This window comes from Selaginella moellendorffii, unplaced genomic scaffold, assembly GCF_000143415.4.
Source record: "Selaginella moellendorffii unplaced genomic scaffold, v1.0 SELMOscaffold_4, whole genome shotgun sequence".
Lineage (NCBI taxonomy): Eukaryota > Viridiplantae > Streptophyta > Lycopodiopsida > Selaginellales > Selaginellaceae > Selaginella > Selaginella moellendorffii.
The window spans coordinates 3701178-3716946 of NW_003314265.1; the positions used below are offsets into that span (position 1 = coordinate 3701178).

General features: G+C 50.9%; 6 protein-coding genes and 1 pseudogene across 11 annotated transcripts; 3 read left to right on the top strand and 4 right to left on the bottom strand.

Annotated features, from left to right (window-relative positions):
• Nucleotides 1-33: 33 nt before the first annotated feature.
• Nucleotides 34-1486, bottom strand: LOC9654120 (remodeling and spacing factor 1). 3 transcript variants are annotated; one of them, XM_024668713.1, is made up of 3 exons: nucleotides 1140-1486; nucleotides 1010-1070; nucleotides 34-945 (listed from the first exon to the last, which is right to left on the bottom strand). In XM_024668713.1, exons 1-3 carry the CDS (start codon nucleotides 1474-1476, stop codon nucleotides 159-161), a joined length of 1185 nt encoding a protein of 394 aa, XP_024524481.1. In that variant the 5' UTR covers nucleotides 1477-1486; the 3' UTR covers nucleotides 34-158. The 3 variants fall into 3 exon arrangements, with proteins under 3 accessions (XP_024524481.1, XP_024524480.1, XP_024524479.1); XM_024668712.1 differs by having other exon boundaries at nucleotides 34-454; nucleotides 503-945; nucleotides 1010-1486; XM_024668711.1 differs by having other exon boundaries at nucleotides 1010-1486.
• An 18-nt stretch (nucleotides 1487-1504) lies between these two features.
• Nucleotides 1505-2913, bottom strand: LOC9654966 (protein CHAPERONE-LIKE PROTEIN OF POR1, chloroplastic). The gene is made up of 3 exons (XM_002964606.2): nucleotides 2583-2913; nucleotides 2120-2501; nucleotides 1505-1700 (listed from the first exon to the last, which is right to left on the bottom strand). Exons 1-3 carry the CDS (start codon nucleotides 2892-2894, stop codon nucleotides 1525-1527), a joined length of 870 nt encoding a protein of 289 aa, XP_002964652.2. The 5' UTR covers nucleotides 2895-2913; the 3' UTR covers nucleotides 1505-1524.
• Nucleotides 2914-2925: 12 nt separating this feature from the next.
• LOC9654967 lies at nucleotides 2926-4656 on the bottom strand (annotated as a pseudogene). The gene is made up of 3 exons (XR_002991645.1): nucleotides 4534-4656; nucleotides 4284-4387; nucleotides 2926-4067 (listed from the first exon to the last, which is right to left on the bottom strand). The product of XR_002991645.1 is annotated as a magnesium-chelatase subunit ChlI (transcript).
• An 18-nt stretch (nucleotides 4657-4674) lies between these two features.
• On the bottom strand, nucleotides 4675-7994 carry LOC9654968 (probable ubiquitin-conjugating enzyme E2 23). Of its 2 annotated transcripts, XM_024668709.1 has the most exons (8): nucleotides 6286-7994; nucleotides 6108-6236; nucleotides 6005-6053; nucleotides 5718-5917; nucleotides 5601-5670; nucleotides 5409-5548; nucleotides 5041-5352; nucleotides 4675-4984 (listed from the first exon to the last, which is right to left on the bottom strand). In XM_024668709.1, exons 1-8 carry the CDS (start codon nucleotides 7885-7887, stop codon nucleotides 4730-4732), a joined length of 2757 nt encoding a protein of 918 aa, XP_024524477.1. In that variant the 5' UTR covers nucleotides 7888-7994; the 3' UTR covers nucleotides 4675-4729. The 2 variants fall into 2 exon arrangements, with proteins under 2 accessions (XP_024524477.1, XP_002964654.2); XM_002964608.2 differs by having other exon boundaries at nucleotides 5718-6053.
• A 258-nt stretch (nucleotides 7995-8252) lies between these two features.
• Nucleotides 8253-13800, top strand: LOC9654969 (histone acetyltransferase HAC1). Its single transcript, XM_024668955.1, has 18 exons — nucleotides 8253-8551; nucleotides 8715-8820; nucleotides 8871-9318; nucleotides 9376-10385; nucleotides 10436-10732; nucleotides 10807-11085; nucleotides 11133-11261; nucleotides 11313-11513; nucleotides 11568-11710; nucleotides 11760-12066; nucleotides 12119-12258; nucleotides 12317-12395; nucleotides 12446-12835; nucleotides 12900-13117; nucleotides 13179-13340; nucleotides 13395-13510; nucleotides 13583-13665; nucleotides 13721-13800. Exons 1-15 carry the CDS (start codon nucleotides 8421-8423, stop codon nucleotides 13294-13296), a joined length of 3996 nt encoding a protein of 1331 aa, XP_024524723.1. The 5' UTR covers nucleotides 8253-8420; the 3' UTR covers nucleotides 13297-13340; nucleotides 13395-13510; nucleotides 13583-13665; nucleotides 13721-13800.
• On the top strand, nucleotides 13659-14555 carry LOC112344363 (NADH dehydrogenase [ubiquinone] 1 beta subcomplex subunit 7-like). 2 transcript variants are annotated; one of them, XM_024668956.1, is made up of 2 exons: nucleotides 13659-14266; nucleotides 14472-14555. In XM_024668956.1, exon 1 carries the CDS (start codon nucleotides 13701-13703, stop codon nucleotides 14259-14261), a length of 561 nt encoding a protein of 186 aa, XP_024524724.1. In that variant the 5' UTR covers nucleotides 13659-13700; the 3' UTR covers nucleotides 14262-14266; nucleotides 14472-14555. The 2 variants fall into 2 exon arrangements, with proteins under 2 accessions (XP_024524724.1, XP_024524725.1); XM_024668957.1 differs by lacking the exon at nucleotides 14472-14555 and adding an exon at nucleotides 14373-14465.
• A 183-nt stretch (nucleotides 14556-14738) lies between these two features.
• Nucleotides 14739-15233, top strand: LOC9654121. Its single transcript, XM_002964217.2, has 2 exons — nucleotides 14739-14826; nucleotides 14888-15233. Exons 1-2 carry the CDS (start codon nucleotides 14758-14760, stop codon nucleotides 15212-15214), a joined length of 396 nt encoding a protein of 131 aa, XP_002964263.1. The 5' UTR covers nucleotides 14739-14757; the 3' UTR covers nucleotides 15215-15233.
• The last annotated feature ends 536 nt before the right edge of the window (nucleotides 15234-15769 follow it).

A 15769-nucleotide genomic window follows, 5' to 3' on the forward strand; every position in this document is an offset into this window, starting at 1 on the left:
AGTTGAGCAAAACTTACAAAACAAATCCGCGAATGAAAAAATTGTCTTTGATTTCATTCAAGTCAAGGAGCTACAACACAGCTCTCCTTGTCTGTCCTGCTCAAAAACTGAATCAGCGAAGTAGCAATGACGCAGCTTACCCACAAGACGACCGTCGGTTAGAGAAGTATACAGGCCGGGCACGTCCAGTGCGGAGGTAAGGTCTCGCCAGCGCTCATTCCCACACAGCTTAAGTGGTATTCTTTCTCGCACCAGCTGCAAATACTTAGCTCGTTCCCCAGCACCGATATCTTGCATTCTTGGCAGCCTTCGTCCAGCCATCCAACAAGAGACGAGAAGGTCTGTGCCTCCTCTTGCTTCTCTTCCGGGATAGCTTCTCTGCGCCTTCGCTTCTTCGCATGGACACTTTGGTGCCCCCAGTATTGGCTCTTCGAGCCAAAGATCTTCCCGCAACCTTCACAAACGAATCGATCGTTTGCTTGCGGAGTTAAAGAGATCTCACCGTGATGGTCTTGCTCGTGGTTGCCGGCCGTGTCAAGCCTGCCGCAGCTTTGCTGGGCCTGACAGTCAATGGAGTTTCGCGCAGCCTGCTCGTTTTGCTCCGCCACCTTAGCGGTATCGTCCTCCTGTTGCGTCTTCTCGGCGTCCCCGTTCTCTACATGGAATGTTTCTTGCGTTTCGGGAATGTCGTCAAGCTTCTTTTGCTTGATAGGCGTGCGTTTTCTCTTCTTGTTGTTGTCAATCAGCTCCATTTCTTCTTCCGTGCCACTCTCGATGTCGACGAACTCGCCGGCCTCGCCATTTTGTTCTGATGCCTTCTCTCTTTCCACTGTATCCTCTGCTTTCCCAGTGCTGTCGAGAATCCCAGCAAGATCTATGTTATCCAGGTTGGAGATGAGATAGCTGGCCGCCGCCTTGAACGAAGGCCACGACCTTCCATCTGGGCTGAGAGAAAGCGCAAGAACTAAAAATCAAACGAATCCTCAATGGAGCCGTTTCCAAGCGTTACCTCTTGTAGTCTCGAAACTCCAGATAGCATCGCTCCTCTCTCCATCGCAGCCGCACAATCACTGTCCAGCCCTCGGGAAACCCTTTAGCCGCCACAAGCTTCTCCTGCCTAGAGGGCGAAATCCAAGTACCTTGCATCTCCAGGATGTGCTCACTCAGCGCCTCCGCCTCGTCCAGCGGCCGCCGATCCCTGCTCTCCCGCCACGACGCCTCGCTCTTGTTCATCACACACACCTCCGAAATATCCTCGCCGCGATCCTCCGAGGAGTCGTCATCGCACATCGACTGAAACGTTTGCATCTTGGAGCTGGCGCTCTCGTCGAAGACGCTGCGATCGATCCGTGGCACCAGGAGATGGAACGGATCCTCGCGGTAGCCCTTGGCGAGGAGCAAGAGCTCGTCGTGGTCGAAGCCACGGAAATCCAGAGCTGGAATGTGGGGCGTGGCCAGGACCTCCTCGTCGGGCATCTCATAAACCCTAAAACTATCCCTAGTGTACGGTAATTAGTGGTAATTTCATCGCAAATATAACGACACGAGCCATAACGAGAGAAGAACACACTCGCTCACCATCACTGCGGGAGAACTTATCCCCGCCACTGGGACAATGTCCACTCGAAGCCACGATTCTAGCACATTTCCCACCAGGGCGCCGGCAACCAGGCCTGCTGTAGCGATCGCCGCTGCCTTCCCTGGTAAAAACAACAGCAAAATCATGATCAAGAACAATGAAAAGATCTGCAATGGAAGCAAAAACAAAACGATTTTGGATGCTCACAGGAAAACCAACAGATAAACTACAGAAGAACGAAAGTTTATGCTGCTAAAACTTGAGAACGAGCTGAATCAAGCTCGTGATAAAGAACAATGAAAAGGTCTGCAATGGAAGCAAGCTCGCAGGAAAACCAAAAGAGAGACTCTGCCAGGACTGGAAGAAAAAACGACAACTTACGCTGCTAAAACTTAAGAACGAAGCTCATGATCAAGAATAATGGAAAGATCTGCAATGGAAGCAAGCTCACAGAAAAACCAATAGAGAAACTCTGCCAGGACAAGAAATGGATTCTAAACGATGCTAAACTGAAGAACGAAGAAAGAAGAATCTGCGCACCTAGCTTGAGGTTCTGCTGACGAAGGAAGTAAAGCGACGCTCCAAAACCAATTGCCAGAGTGACTCCTGTGGAATCTGCCGCTACTCCCCCTCCAAAGGACGAGGAACTGTCCATTCCACTGAAGTAAGTCCATGCAACAAGGCCACCATAGACTGCTGTTTGAGTAGCGAGAAGATTGCTGGTTGGGGCCTCGATGGTCACTGGGATGTTGGCGAGAGCTCCCTTGAGCCAGTTTACTCCAGGAATTCCTCCACTCTTGGAAGCCGAGGATGATGAACTCCTCTTTCTCACGTCAGCATACAGCACGGTACTGTCGGCCACTTCGCCGGCCCGTCGCTTCATCAATCGCCGCATGAGCAGTGCGTCGTAGGCCGCTTCCACCTGATTCAATCAAATGATCTAAGAAAGAATCAGCACCACAGTCTTCCAAGGAAGAGATTGAGTGAGAGATTTCTAATCTACCTGGAGAGCACGCTCTTGATCTCCACTGCTCTTTTCCATGAGCGCCTTCTTGGCCTGGAGAATCTCGTCGAACGAGGCGCCCTCCCTGACCCCGAGCAGCTCCAGCGCACTCTCAAACGACATCTCCGGCCGCGCGGGCTCCTCCGCCGCCGCCATTACCCTCACGCATCGCCTGCATTTCGCCGCAAACCTCTCGCTCCTGATCCTACACGACGCGGCGCCCACAGCCGCGCGATCCAATCCCGCGCCCCTGCCGCGCCCCAGGCAGAATCTCGACGACACTGCCCACGAATGCGTCGTCGCCATGCGCATAAATCACTCAATCAATCCAAGAACCCTAAAATACGGGGAAGAATATCCCCCACCCACAGGTATATTCTAAAATTTAAATTTGAAAAACTTGCTACTACTTACACGGCATAGCCAAAAACCTCGCTAAACTTCTCCACCACCAGCAGCCCCGAATCGATCGACTCGAGCGGATCCTTCCTCAGCCGGTGGCGGAGGCAATTCGGGATCACGGTGAGGATGTCCTTGGGCGACACCTCGTCGCGGCCCTGGAGCGCCGCCAGCGCCTTGGCGGCCCTGTTCGTGACCATCGAGCACGATATCCCCGCGCAGCCCATCCACGTCCAGCTCCGCGCACACCCGCGAGATCTTCACTCGGAGCTCGTGCTCGATCTTCACGCCGGGCAGCCGGACCCGGGCCTCGGTGATCTGTTGCTGGAGCTCCGACTGGGGGCCGAGGTACTTCTCCCGGAACTCGCCGGGGTCCTGGTCGAAGGCCCCGCGCTCCTCCACGATCTTCACCCGGAGCTCCGCGTCCTTGACGGTGGTGACCTGCGCGTGCATGCCGAATCGATCCAGCAACTGGGGCCGGAGCTCGCCTTCCTCCGGATTACCCGAGCCGATGAGGATGAAGCGCGCCGGGTGGGAGATCGAGATGCCCTCGCGCTCCACGGTGTTCCACCCGGACGCTGCCGAGTCGAGGAGCACGTCCACCAGGTGGTCGTCCAGGAGGTTCACCTCGTCCACGTAGAGGATGCCGCGGTTGGCCTTGGCCAGCAGCCCCGGCTCGAAGGCTTTCACGCCCTCTGTCAGCGCCTTCTCGATGTCGATCGTGCCGCACACGCGGTCTTCGGTGGCGCCGAGCGGGAGATCCACCATGTTGATCTTGACGAGCGCGGATGGGAGGGGCTGGTCTTGCTGAACTTTGAGCCGGACCTCCTCGGACATGAGCTCGGGGTCGTCGGGGTCCGAGTTGAAAGGGTCGCCGGCCACGACCGTGATCTCGGGCAGGAGGTCCACGAGCGAGCGCACGGTGGTGGATTTACCAGTGCCCCGGTCGCCCATGATCATGACGCCGCCAATCTTGGGGTCGATGACGTTGAGGATGAGGCACAGCTTCATCTCCTCCTGCCCCACGATGGCTGTGAAGGGGAACACTGGCCGCTGGCTCTCTTTCGAAAATGCCGCCTTCTTGGCCTGCCAATCCACGAGAAGATCGTAAGAAAACAACGAGAAGAAAGGAAGGGGCACGAATTACCAGAAGAAGAACGAAGATATCTCATTCCATGGGAAGAATTGGGATGATGGGAGGTAGAAAGGAGCGAAGAACGAACAACGATACTACGAGTAAAAGAGCGAAGAAATTGCGGAAGAAGACGAGACGATGGATGCGAAGAGGAAGCTCTCACATACCTGATCGGCCGCTGTTTGTACTGCCACATTTCTCACACACACGGCCGCGATTCTCCTCGGTTTTGGCCGCCGCTGGAGCTGCAATGTGTCGCGCTGCAAGAATCCTGGCACAAACAGCCACACGAGGTCATAATCCCGGCCAAGAGCGCCCGAGAGCCAGCAATGCAGCTCCACAAGAAAGAAATCAGCAATGGGAGCTACGCTCGATCGAATTAGGTCATGCCAAATCCCACAATGCCGCTCACAGTACCTGAGGAGAGCTCTCTAGACGAAGAACAGGGAAGCTTGAAGGCGCAGGAAGCCGCGGCGGCCATCGCCATTGCCCCACTCCCGCAGTGTGGATATGGAATCTTTGCGGCATTTCCTTGCGCTAATTAATCACGATTCCCTCTGAAAGAATTTAAGTATGGTATTTTATCTGAGGAAAGAAAAATCTCTTCGTCTCGTCACGACGATGGTGGCTCCTCGAATTCTCTACACTCTGTGGCTCCGATCTTCACAAACGCCGCGGCCAGCTTGGGGACGAGCTTGCGGAGTATGAGCTGAAAACCAGCCGAGCTCTCCTCTTGTTTCTCTGGACTTCCTTCGCTGCTATCGGCTGGATTTCTTCCGACTGGAAGACCTCCGAGATAGGCCCTGCACAGCGACAGGAACTTGAAACCCCGGTACCGGAAATGGCTCTTCAAGAGCTCCTCGAAATGCTGAGAAGGAACGGTTCAAGAGCAAGGAAAGAAAGAAAGTATACGACTCTACGTACCATTGGAGGATTGCGCAGGAGATATAGGATCGTCTTGCAGGACAATAAGAAGGTGTTCTCGTTGTAAGCGATCGAGTTCTTCTCCCCTTCTCCTGTTCCAGTCTGGTTGTCGTAGCCTGCTTCGTTGAAGTAAGGCTTGGCATTGAGCACCAGTCCCTGGATTGAAACTAGCACTTGCAATATGTTAGACGTTCCTGGATTCCAGAGCTCGCTTCCCCTGCCGCTCCAGGTATTGAGGAGACTGAGACACACTTTGCCGTTTTCGTAGAGATTGGGATTCATCCTCAATCCGCCCGAATGATAATGGACCATCTGCAAGTTCAAGTCAGTCAAAAAACTCCACCACAGGCAGTGGAAAAACTACTCACCGGAGGGACATTTGGATAGTCCGGAGGTAAATAAAGATCGAACACAAAGAATCCATCGTGGTATGGTGTTCCTGTTGCTCCAACTATGGCTGCTCTCAACAGGTCCATACGGTCTTCGTACATTAGCACAAAAATCGTGTCTGCGCCAACAAATAACATAGTTGAAAATCCAGTGAGATCACGGCACCATACCGGGAAGGTCCTTTTGCAGAATGTCCCACTCTTGGTTCACCCTCTTAAGCCACTTGCGTTGATTCGGAACCTGAAAGAAACCACGTAAGGAAAATAACCAAAAAGCCATTTACATACCTCGTTCTTTACATCCGCGAAGTGGTGATCCGAAGCATCCTTGACCATGTCAAAAGACTTGAACTCTGTTAGAGGTCTTACAGAGCACTCGGTTGAATGGTCATTCGTGTTCTGGTCGAAGTGCCGATCGGCAGGAGACTTTCGTGCAAGGAGCATCTCACAGACCAGCTCGTCTGGCTCCTCAATGTCTTCTTGTTCACCTACAGCTACCACCTTCTTAGCTCGAAGTCCCATGATTGTAGAAATAAGCCTTGACATAGATGAAAGGACAAAAGTCAAAAGACCACCTTGAGTTTCCTCCCGAGTCACAGGTTGCTCTGCTGGTACGGGAGTCGACTGAAACAACACAAAGCAAGCTATTGCAATGGCAGCCAATATCAACAATAGTACCTCAAAGTCACTTAAGCTATTGGAGTCCACGGTTTCCCAGCTATCAGCATCGTCGTCGTCGTCGTCGGAACTAGACTCATCGTCGCCGCTCTCATTTCTATCCACGACAAAAATGCCATGGGGACCAACCTACAAAGCAAGCAACTCATCAGCAATAACATGACAACAGCCAACTAACCTTTGTCACGTCCCCGCTTCCCCATTCCACCATTATGTATCCGTCCTCGAGCCCCAGGATTGATCCCACCCAGGACAAGTCTGTAGGATCGTTAGCATGCTTCCCTTCATCGCCTGGTGCTTGCGGCTGCTCCACTTTTTCAGTCGAGTCGTCGGCCTTGGGAACCTGCGGAGTAAGCCGGATGACTATGTCGCCTATGTTGTATCGATAATCTACGTGCTCCAAAATGTCGTATACGCTGACGGTTTCCTCCGCCTCAAACTCGCAAGCCTCGTCGGGAGACGTCACTCTCTTGAACCACTTGACTCTGGCTGTCCGTTGTGTAGCGTCGATCGTTTTAACTATGCCTACTCTCCTATAGCCTTTATCATCATCCATCTCGGCCTCCGCTCCCCTCTCGATCACGTATGTCTCGGGCCAAAAATCGCTGTCGTTGAGGTATAAAACTGGAACCAAGGACGTGGCCGGGATCCTAGCACTCTTCGATCCATCTTGCCACAGCACATCCACCAGACGCTCCGTCCGAGTCACACGAACTGGGATCTCCAAAGGCACCAGCTTTCTCTTGGCCTTCCTTCGAACCGTGCAGCGTCTCGAGAGGGAGCGCTTTCGTTGTAGCGGAGAGCTCTCGTGCAAAGCTTCCTCGGCCAGCGAAGGCTCCGGATTTGAGCTGACTGCGTCTGACGAAGTTGAGACTGCTGTGGAAGAAACCTCTCGGCCGTCGTTGCTCTCTTTCGGAGCCACTTCTCCTCCAACAGTAACATCCTTCAGCGGCAGCGTATAGTCCCCGATGCGCCAGTGCTCTCTCGAGTGTGAGAAATGCGGCAAATGGATCACGTCCTTGACGTCCTGGTAGTCCGCCGGTGTCGGAGTCACTGGCCCGACCCCGACTCCCATCCAGTAAACAAGCAACGCGGCAACATCCACCCGACATACCGTCCCTTCGTCTCGGCTCGACTTCCAGCCCCCCCTCAACCATCTCGCGGTCTTGAAAACCACACTCTTGGCCGGACGAACTCTCATCCCGACGTAGTAGTCGCAAGACCACTCCGCTGCTTCAGCCGGCACGAGAGTATAGTTGTCCGCTCGGAAAACCTTACACTTTGCTCCGTCCTCGAAGAGCACGGTGACGTTCTCCTCCACTTCATCCACTCGGCCGATCCAGTTCCCGCGAACAACGTAGTCGCCTTGCATGAACGGGCACACTTGCCGGAGCTTGCTGCTGCTCACGCTCTTCATCACCTCTCCATTCCGGAGCCGCAAATCCGCCAGGAGCTCCACGCTCTGGACGACCCCAAACTGGCCCAGCGGATCGCCGACAAGCGCCACCAATTCGCCGCGATCCAGGACGCGGTCGACGAGCCGGACCTCCGACAGATCGACCGTCTCCTCCTCCCCATCATTCCACACGATGATCGCGGCGCCCTCCTCCACGTCCTGCCCGCATTCCTCGTCGTCCTCGGAGCCGGAAGTGGAGGGAGCGCCCCCGATCTCGTCGATAATCCCGACCCTATCCGGATTGGCAATGCTCCCCACGACGTCGCGCTCGAAGAAGCGATCGTCTTGCTGCTGCCCCTGCTGCTGCTGCTCGTCCTCTTCCATGATCGCGCGGAAGAATCCGTGCCCCGGACGTACCAGATCGCTCGCGATTCCAGCCGCGCACCGCCCTAGCCCCCGCTAGGGTTTAAGGGATCCTCCACAAATAAAAACTCTCCATATTCCATTCAAACAAGGGCCGGAGCAAAGGAGGTGACATCACCATTTCCATCGACCAAAGCTTTGCTGGATTCCATGCTTACAATGCGAAGCTTCGATTTCGATTTGTGTGAAGGTTCCTCCTTCCCATTTTATTCGCTTCCAATACCAGCTATCTGCTGCTCGGACACAGGTATATCCCCAACGTGCAGGGGGAATATCCTTGTTGTTAAGCCTACAGACCTAAATAAAATCGTGCTGTTAGGGTTTTTGGGGCTCATGGGCAGGAAGATCTGGTGCCTATGGCGCTCTGTTCTTAGGGTCTGTGGAGGAGCGCGCCATGGGATTCCGGCAGCAGCAGCAGGAGTAGCCGGTGCTAGTCGATTCGCTCCACCTCAATGCGCCGCTGCTCGATCGCTCAATGCCCCAGTAGCTGAGCTATGAATATGCAGCACCAGACGCAGGGCCAGCCCCCGGGGCATCAGCACATTGCCAGCTCCAGCCGCAATCGCGCGTCCTGGCACGCCGAGGGCGACGATGTGCCCGACCGCAGGCTCGTGATCGCTCATGTGTAAGAAATCGCAATCCCCTTTTGTCTTTTAGGGTAAAGGCTAGCTCGTATCATCGCGTCCATTTGCCTGTTGCATGGAATGGAAGGCTCCCTCCGCTTCCATCACGCCATCAATGTAAGTTTTCTCCCTGGTTTTGACTCTCTTCCTCTTGTTGCTACCCAGCTTGAAGCTCTTCCAGAAGAACAACTCTACTGCCGAGTACCAGCAAAGGTTGCCCGAGATGGTGAGGAGGCTCGAGGAGGGTTTATATCGCGACGCCGCGTCCAAGGTTGGTTACACTTTTCTCTTGTTCGTGACTGATCGAGAGCATCACTACAGGAGGAGTACAATGATATGAACACACTGGAGAAACGGATCCAGTCGGTAGCCAAGCGGATTTCTGCCGGGAGGAACACGGCAGCTAACTCTAGGAACACGGCTACCATGATTCCAACGCCCGGCGCAGCTACTATGATCCCGACTCCCGGCCTGGCTACCAGTCCAGCGTCCTTCTCCGGAGCGCCGGGGCAGTTTGCAATGCCCGGCTCTCGTAGGAACAACTTAGCCGTGTCGACGGCGCCCTCGAATTCTTTGGTTTCTCACTCGGGAGCTGGCGGGGTGCGGATGGTGCAACAGGGCTCCAACATGGTCACCTCGGCTCAAATGCACCCGTCGCTTGTAAATGGGAGGTTAGATAGTCCCTTCATTGGGAACGGAGGTCAGTATTCTTTGAATGGGAACGCAATGCACTCGTCGTCCAGCTATTTCGGCCAGGGACAGATCCAACGTAAGTTCTTTATCTTTCAACTTTTTGTATAGATTTGCTGACGGCGGCATGTCCCAGGTGAAGGCTTCCAAATACACAAGTCACTCAATGGGGAAATACCCAGCAGCCAGTCTTCGAAAATGATTCCAGTACCTGGTCTGCCGTCTCAGTTGCAACAGCGACAGTCAGAAGCGACTACATTGCAAGAGCAGAAAAAGACTCCAAACCAGAACCAGAAAAAGGCTGATGTGGTCCGCGTACAAAACGGGGTTGCCACTGCCCAAGACAGCTTACAGAATGGATTGAAGCCTGGGGACGGTACTGCTAATGGGATGTCAGGCGACAAAAAGGAGATGTTGAGGAGGCAGCAGCACTGGCTATGTTTATTACGCCATGCAAACAAGTGTACCGCTCCGGAAGGACAGTGCAATTTCAACTCCCGATGCCACTACGTACAACAGGTTTTGAGGCATGCGACCAAGTGCCGGGAGACCGCTTGCCAGTCGAGTCACTGCCAAGTCGTTCGGGCGCTGCTCCGCCACCATTCTCAGTGCGAAAACCTCCAGTGTGCATTGTGTGCTCCGGCTCGACGACTTGCACGAGCAGCTGCGCAGGCAGCAACGATCGCCGCTGCTTCGTCGAGCGCTGTTACCGCTTCGACCTGCACCGAAGAGACTCAAGTGGCTGCTAAGAGGGTCAAGGAAGAAGTCGACATTCAGAGCTACGGTGGAGTTGGAGCAGGCAGTGACTGTGGTCCTCCATTTCCTAAGAAGATCAAAGTCGAGCCTGGTACTACTGCTCAGGTGAAGAGCGCCGGCATTTGCAAAGGAAAAGGTCCCATTGTCGCGCAGCAAGTGGACGTGAAGCCTTGTGTGTTGCCTGATGGGCAAGATGATGGCATGCTGGAAGCTGGCCCGTCTATGGAGAGTTCGGCATTAGTCGCCATCAAGGAAGAGGTTGGGCATTCGTCGAATAATGTGTCGCTCAAGTCCGGGAAGTCGAAAGTCGTTGGCATCTCTCTCCTAGAGCTTTTCTCTAAGGAGCAGATTTTAGAGCACTTTTGCAGCATTCGGTTATGGACAGGACAGGTTCGTTCCCGTTTGAAGTTTTCTTTTCTAACTCTTTCGAACCATTACAGAGTAAGGCAAAGGCTGAAAAGCATCAAGCAATGGAACAGCAACCCAGCGAAAATGCTTGTCGTATATGTGCTGTCGAGAGACTTACCTTCGAACCGCCACCTTTGTATTGCACAACCTGTGGAGTTCGTTTGAAGAGGAACTCGGTATACTACACTGCAGGTTCTGGCGAAACTAGGCACTACTTTTGCATTCCCTGCTACAATGCCAGCCCTGCTGATACAGTTGGCCTTGATGGTCAGCTTTATCCCAAGTCGAAATTGGAAAAGAAGAAAAACGATGAAGAAACAGAAGAGGCGGTATGTGTTTTTTTTTTTTTACTTCTATATTTTTTCTCTTTCCTTGAAACGTCCGACTTGTATGGTTTATGCAGTGGGTTCAATGTGACAAGTGCAATGTATGGCAGCATCAAATCTGTGCCTTATTTAATGGTAGAAGAAATGAAGGTGGTGACACGGAATTTATTTGCCCCTATTGTCTGCTGAACGACATGGAAAGTGGGGATAGAACTCCTCTTCCCTTAACAGCCGTTTTAGGTGCCAAAGACCTGCCGAAAACGTTACTGAGTGACCATCTAGAGCAGAGATTGGCACGCAGTTTGAGGAAGGAAAGAGCTGACCGCGCCGAAGCACAAGGGAAAAGTTTTGAAGAGGTATTCGTGCTTCTTTTTTACTTGCTTTTGACTGTTTGTTCTTATAGGTCCCTGGAGCTGAAGGTTTAGTTGTGAGAGTAGTATCATCTGTCGACAAAAAGCTTGAGGTGAAGCAGCGATTTCTGGAAATATTTAAAGACAGCAATTATCCCAGTGAATACCTTTACAAGTCGAAGGTATCCGCCCGCCATATACTTGCGTGCTGGCTAATCTCCTGTCTTTCTTAGGTGGTATTACTCTTTCAAAGAATTGAAGGAGTCGAGGTGTGTCTATTTGGGATGTACGTACAGGAGTTTGGTGCTGAATGCCCTGAACCGAACAATCGTCGGCTTTATATTGCTTACTTGGACTCTGTCAAGTATTTTCGGCCCGAAGTGAAAACCGTTACGGGTGAAGCTCTTCGAACATTTGTTTATCACGAAATCCTGGTACTTCGTTTGTAATTGTTTGATGATGCAGGTTAACAAGTTTTGTATTTGCAGATTGGATATCTGGAATATTGTAAAAGAAGAGGTTTCGGTAGCTGTTATATTTGGGCTTGTCCACCTCTTCGAGGAGAAGACTATATACTGTATTGCCATCCGGAGATCCAAAAGACACCTAAGTCGGATAAACTCCGAGAATGGTGAGATGCTTCATGAGCATCATTTGCTTGAAGTGTATATGTTTTACAGGTACCTTGCAATGCTCGGCAAAGCGACAAAAGAGAACATTGTTGTGGAGTTAACAAACTTCTACGATTACTTTTTTATTTCTCCTGACGAGTGCAAGGCTCACGTAACTGCTGCACGACTTCCTTATTTTGACGGGGATTATTGGCCTGGGGCGGCAGAAGAAGTTCTGCTACAGCTTCACCAGGACGAGGAGGATAAACGAAGGCTTCACAAGAAGGGAATAAGCAAGAAAGGTGTTGCAAAGAGAATTGGAGCTCAATCCGAGCCCTCTAGCAATGCTTCAAAGGACTTGCAACTGATGCACAAGGTAAGTGTATTGGTTCCAACTTTATTTCTAAACATGTTTTGTTTTATGACAGCTTGGACAAGCAATATCACCTCTAAAGGAGGACTTTATTTTGGTCCACATGCATCATTCTTGCCGGCACTGCCGTCTCTTTATCACTTCGGAGTGTCGCTGGGTTTGCAAACAATGCAAGAACTTCCACCTGTGCAACAGGTTGATTAACAATCTCTCGACTTTCCAAAGAATGATCTTGTGATGCAATGGCTTTCAGGTGTTATGTTGCCGACCAGAAGAGGGATGAAAAAGACAGGCACCCGTGGAACAGCAGGGAAACTCATGAGTTATTTGCGGTATGTATGGTCCCGTCTCTAGCAGTCCCTGAACTGTCTTATCCACGCAGGTCGAGGTCAATGATATACCCGCAGAAACCGAAGATAAAGACGAGATTATGGAAAGTGAGTTTTTTGATACTAGACAAGCGTTCTTGAGCCTGTGCCAAGGCAACCACTACCAGCACGATACATTAAGACGTGCCAAGCATTCTTCTATGATGGTGCTTTATCACCTACATAATCCTACAGCTCCAGCGTTCGTGACTTCCTGCAATATTTGCAACCAAGATATTGAAACGGGAAAGGGCTGGCGGTGCGATACGTGCGCTGATTTTGACCTCTGTGCGGCCTGCTATCACAAGGAGCTACCAAAGCACCCACATAAGCTCAAACCCCAGCTATCAGTAGCCGAACGGAATGCACAGAATAAAGAAGCTCGGCAACAACGCGTTGTACAGGTTTGTGCTGGCCTTGTTGTTTGTTGTTTCTCGTCTAAGTTATCTTTTCTGTGTGTATTGGCAGCTCCGGAAAATTGTGCAGCTCCTGATTCACTCGTCTCAGTGCTGTTCTTTCCAATGCCAGTATCCGAAGTGTCGGAAGGTGAAAAACTTGTTTAGACACGGGACGGTATGTAAGACGAGGGCCTCTGGAGGATGCCGTCACTGCAAGTTGATGTGGCACCTCTTGCAACTCCATGCTCGGTCGTGCAAGGAGTCGGACTGCCGGGTTCCTCGCTGCAAGTAAGTCTCTTGATCGCGTTTGGTCTGAGAAGGACGTTATTTACGCGCGTAATCTGTCCAGGGACTTGAAAGAGCATGGGAGACGCTCGCAACAGCAGGCGGAGTCACGACGCAGGGCTGCTCTCATGGAGCTACTAAAGCAACGAGCGCAGGATGGCTCGAGCAGTGCCACGAGCTGAGGTGGACAAAGCAACGCAGAGATGAACACCAGACTAACACTTAGGTACTCGAGATGCTTCGTTTTCTAGTCTCACTGTTTAAGAGCCTCTGTGCACAGGCGAGACACACTTTGCTCCACGCGACTGCCAAGCTATTCTTTTTACCACAGTTCCTCGTAGCGAATGAGACCACCAGTGCTGGCAGGGCGTGGCTTTTGCACAAGAGACACAGGAGGTAAGATACTCCTTTTCAATCACCGTCTTGATCTTCATACAATGCTTCCATGTATTCACGTACGTATCACAGGAAGAAATGGATCGATGCTGTTTTTTTTTCTGGGCGCTACTCCGCTGAGAAAAAAAAAAAACTTCGCCGCGAAGAGGGGGCAAGTAAGTTCCATGGTTTTCAAGTGTTTTAAAAGTCCATGGTTTACTCTCTTCGCAGAGCGGATGTAAAAACAAACAAACGGTGGAGATTCCCCGTGAAAGGAGAAATAGTGAAAAAGAACATTCGAATCGACGGCTGGAAGTGTTTGAAACCTCTCTCTCTCTCTCTCTTCCCTATTGGTTGGGGTTTTAGGGCAGAGAGTAGGGAGCGAATGGGGGGCGAGGAGGGGGAGGTGCTGCACGAAGAAGATGAGCGCTTTGTGGACGAATCCAAGGCGAGCTACGAGTATCTGCTCAAGATGAAGGCGAGCAACAAGGAGATGGAGCGCGCGCGGGTGCCGCTCGAGTGGCGGGATCAATGCGCGCACAGGCTCATCCCGCTCAACAAGTGCCGGCAGCAGAACTACTACCTGCCGTGGCGATGCGTGGAGCTCCGCCACAGCTTCGAAAAGTGCCAGTACTACCTCTATCTCGCGCGGGTGTGGAAGATGCAGCAGCTGGAGATGGAGATGGAGAAGGAGAAGCAGGAGGCCAAGGTGGGTCTCAAGATCCCCCAGCCTGCCGCCGCGGCTGCCGGCGACGAAGCCTTGGCCTCGTAATGCTGGTAAGTTTCCTCTCTTCTCCTCCTCTGTTGGCATTTTTCTTGTGGTTTCTCGTTTGCTTTTGGTTTGTTCTTGGTTTTAATTCTGTGAACTTTTGAGTGTCGTTAGGAACTCTTTGTTTTTCATGTTTCTCAAAACTGTTTGAAGCTACAAGCTCCAGCAATCTGGAGAAGCGCAAGTGATTAAACCGGCTTCTTTTGCTGGCAGGAGAATCGACCTAGTTCTTTCTCTGTGGACGATGAAGAAGACACATTTTCTAGCCACACTTAATAATCATCAAATTTTTTGTAATGTCTGCTTTGCGTGAGAGGTGTACCGATTCTCAGAAGTGCATGGTCGTGACGCCAGATGCCGGGTTTGCAAGGAAGAAATGCCTTGTGGACCGAAAGTATAAAGCGCAAAGCTATGGGAAAACGACGGATTAAGCTCATTGTCTTTTTGCTAGGGGTTGGGCTACATAACTTCGTTCTATGCAAAAAAGAAAAAAGAAACCATGGGTCCAATTTTTTGCTGGAGGTATCAATTTGCACTGCTACCACTTATGTTCATCTCACTCGCAAAGGTAAAGCTCAAATGTGCTTTAAAAGAGAAGAATAGAACGAATATCATGTGCAATTGTCCAGAGTTGCGGCTTCTTCTCGCTTACATGCAATCAAACGTATATGTCCTTCAGCTTCCTCTACTCCAAGTGCCTGCCAAACCCTCGCGTTTGGACGTACCTCCCGCTTAATCCCCACATTGGGAACGAAAATGGAGTTATGGTGGTAGGGGAGGGCTTTGCCAGAAGTTGCGGAAGATTTGAGATGGTGGAGATTGAGCAGACTAGCATCAAGATAAGGGGAGTGCTGGGAGCAGTGTGCCGCAACCGCAGTAACGTGCTTCTCACCACAGCATTCGACCTGGACCAACATGTAGATAATACGGCAGGAAAACTCACTTGGTGCTATTAACATCTGTTATGTTGCTTGAAACTTCTAGGAGCCATAATCACAAGAAAGAGATATTGAGTTTTTGCTGACCTCACATTAGATTAATCTACTCCTTTTTGGTGTCAGATTCTTTGTGAAAATATTTCCTGAGCGAGTGTAACCACTGAATTTCCTCATCTGATGATGATGATGATGATGATATAAACATATTTATAATTTTTTATCTTTTTTAAAAAACCAAAGTCTTTTTTATTTTAAATGTAAATAGTTTAGGTTATAAAGTTAAACTGTTTTCTGCCTTGATATCTAAGTATATTCTACGAGGGGTAGTGGATATACCTATAATATTCTTGGATATTCTAAGATTAGTATTCAATAAGATTAATCTTGTGTTTAAAAATTATGAACATATTTATAATTAAAAACTTCCATTTGATTAATTATATTAATAAATAGGAATAACACTACTATTAAGCAAACCAAGTGTTGATGCACAGAAAATTATTAATTTAGTTTCAATTTTATATTTAGTCTTCAGTTATTACCACCTTTAAGTTTTAAAGTTAAAAATAATTA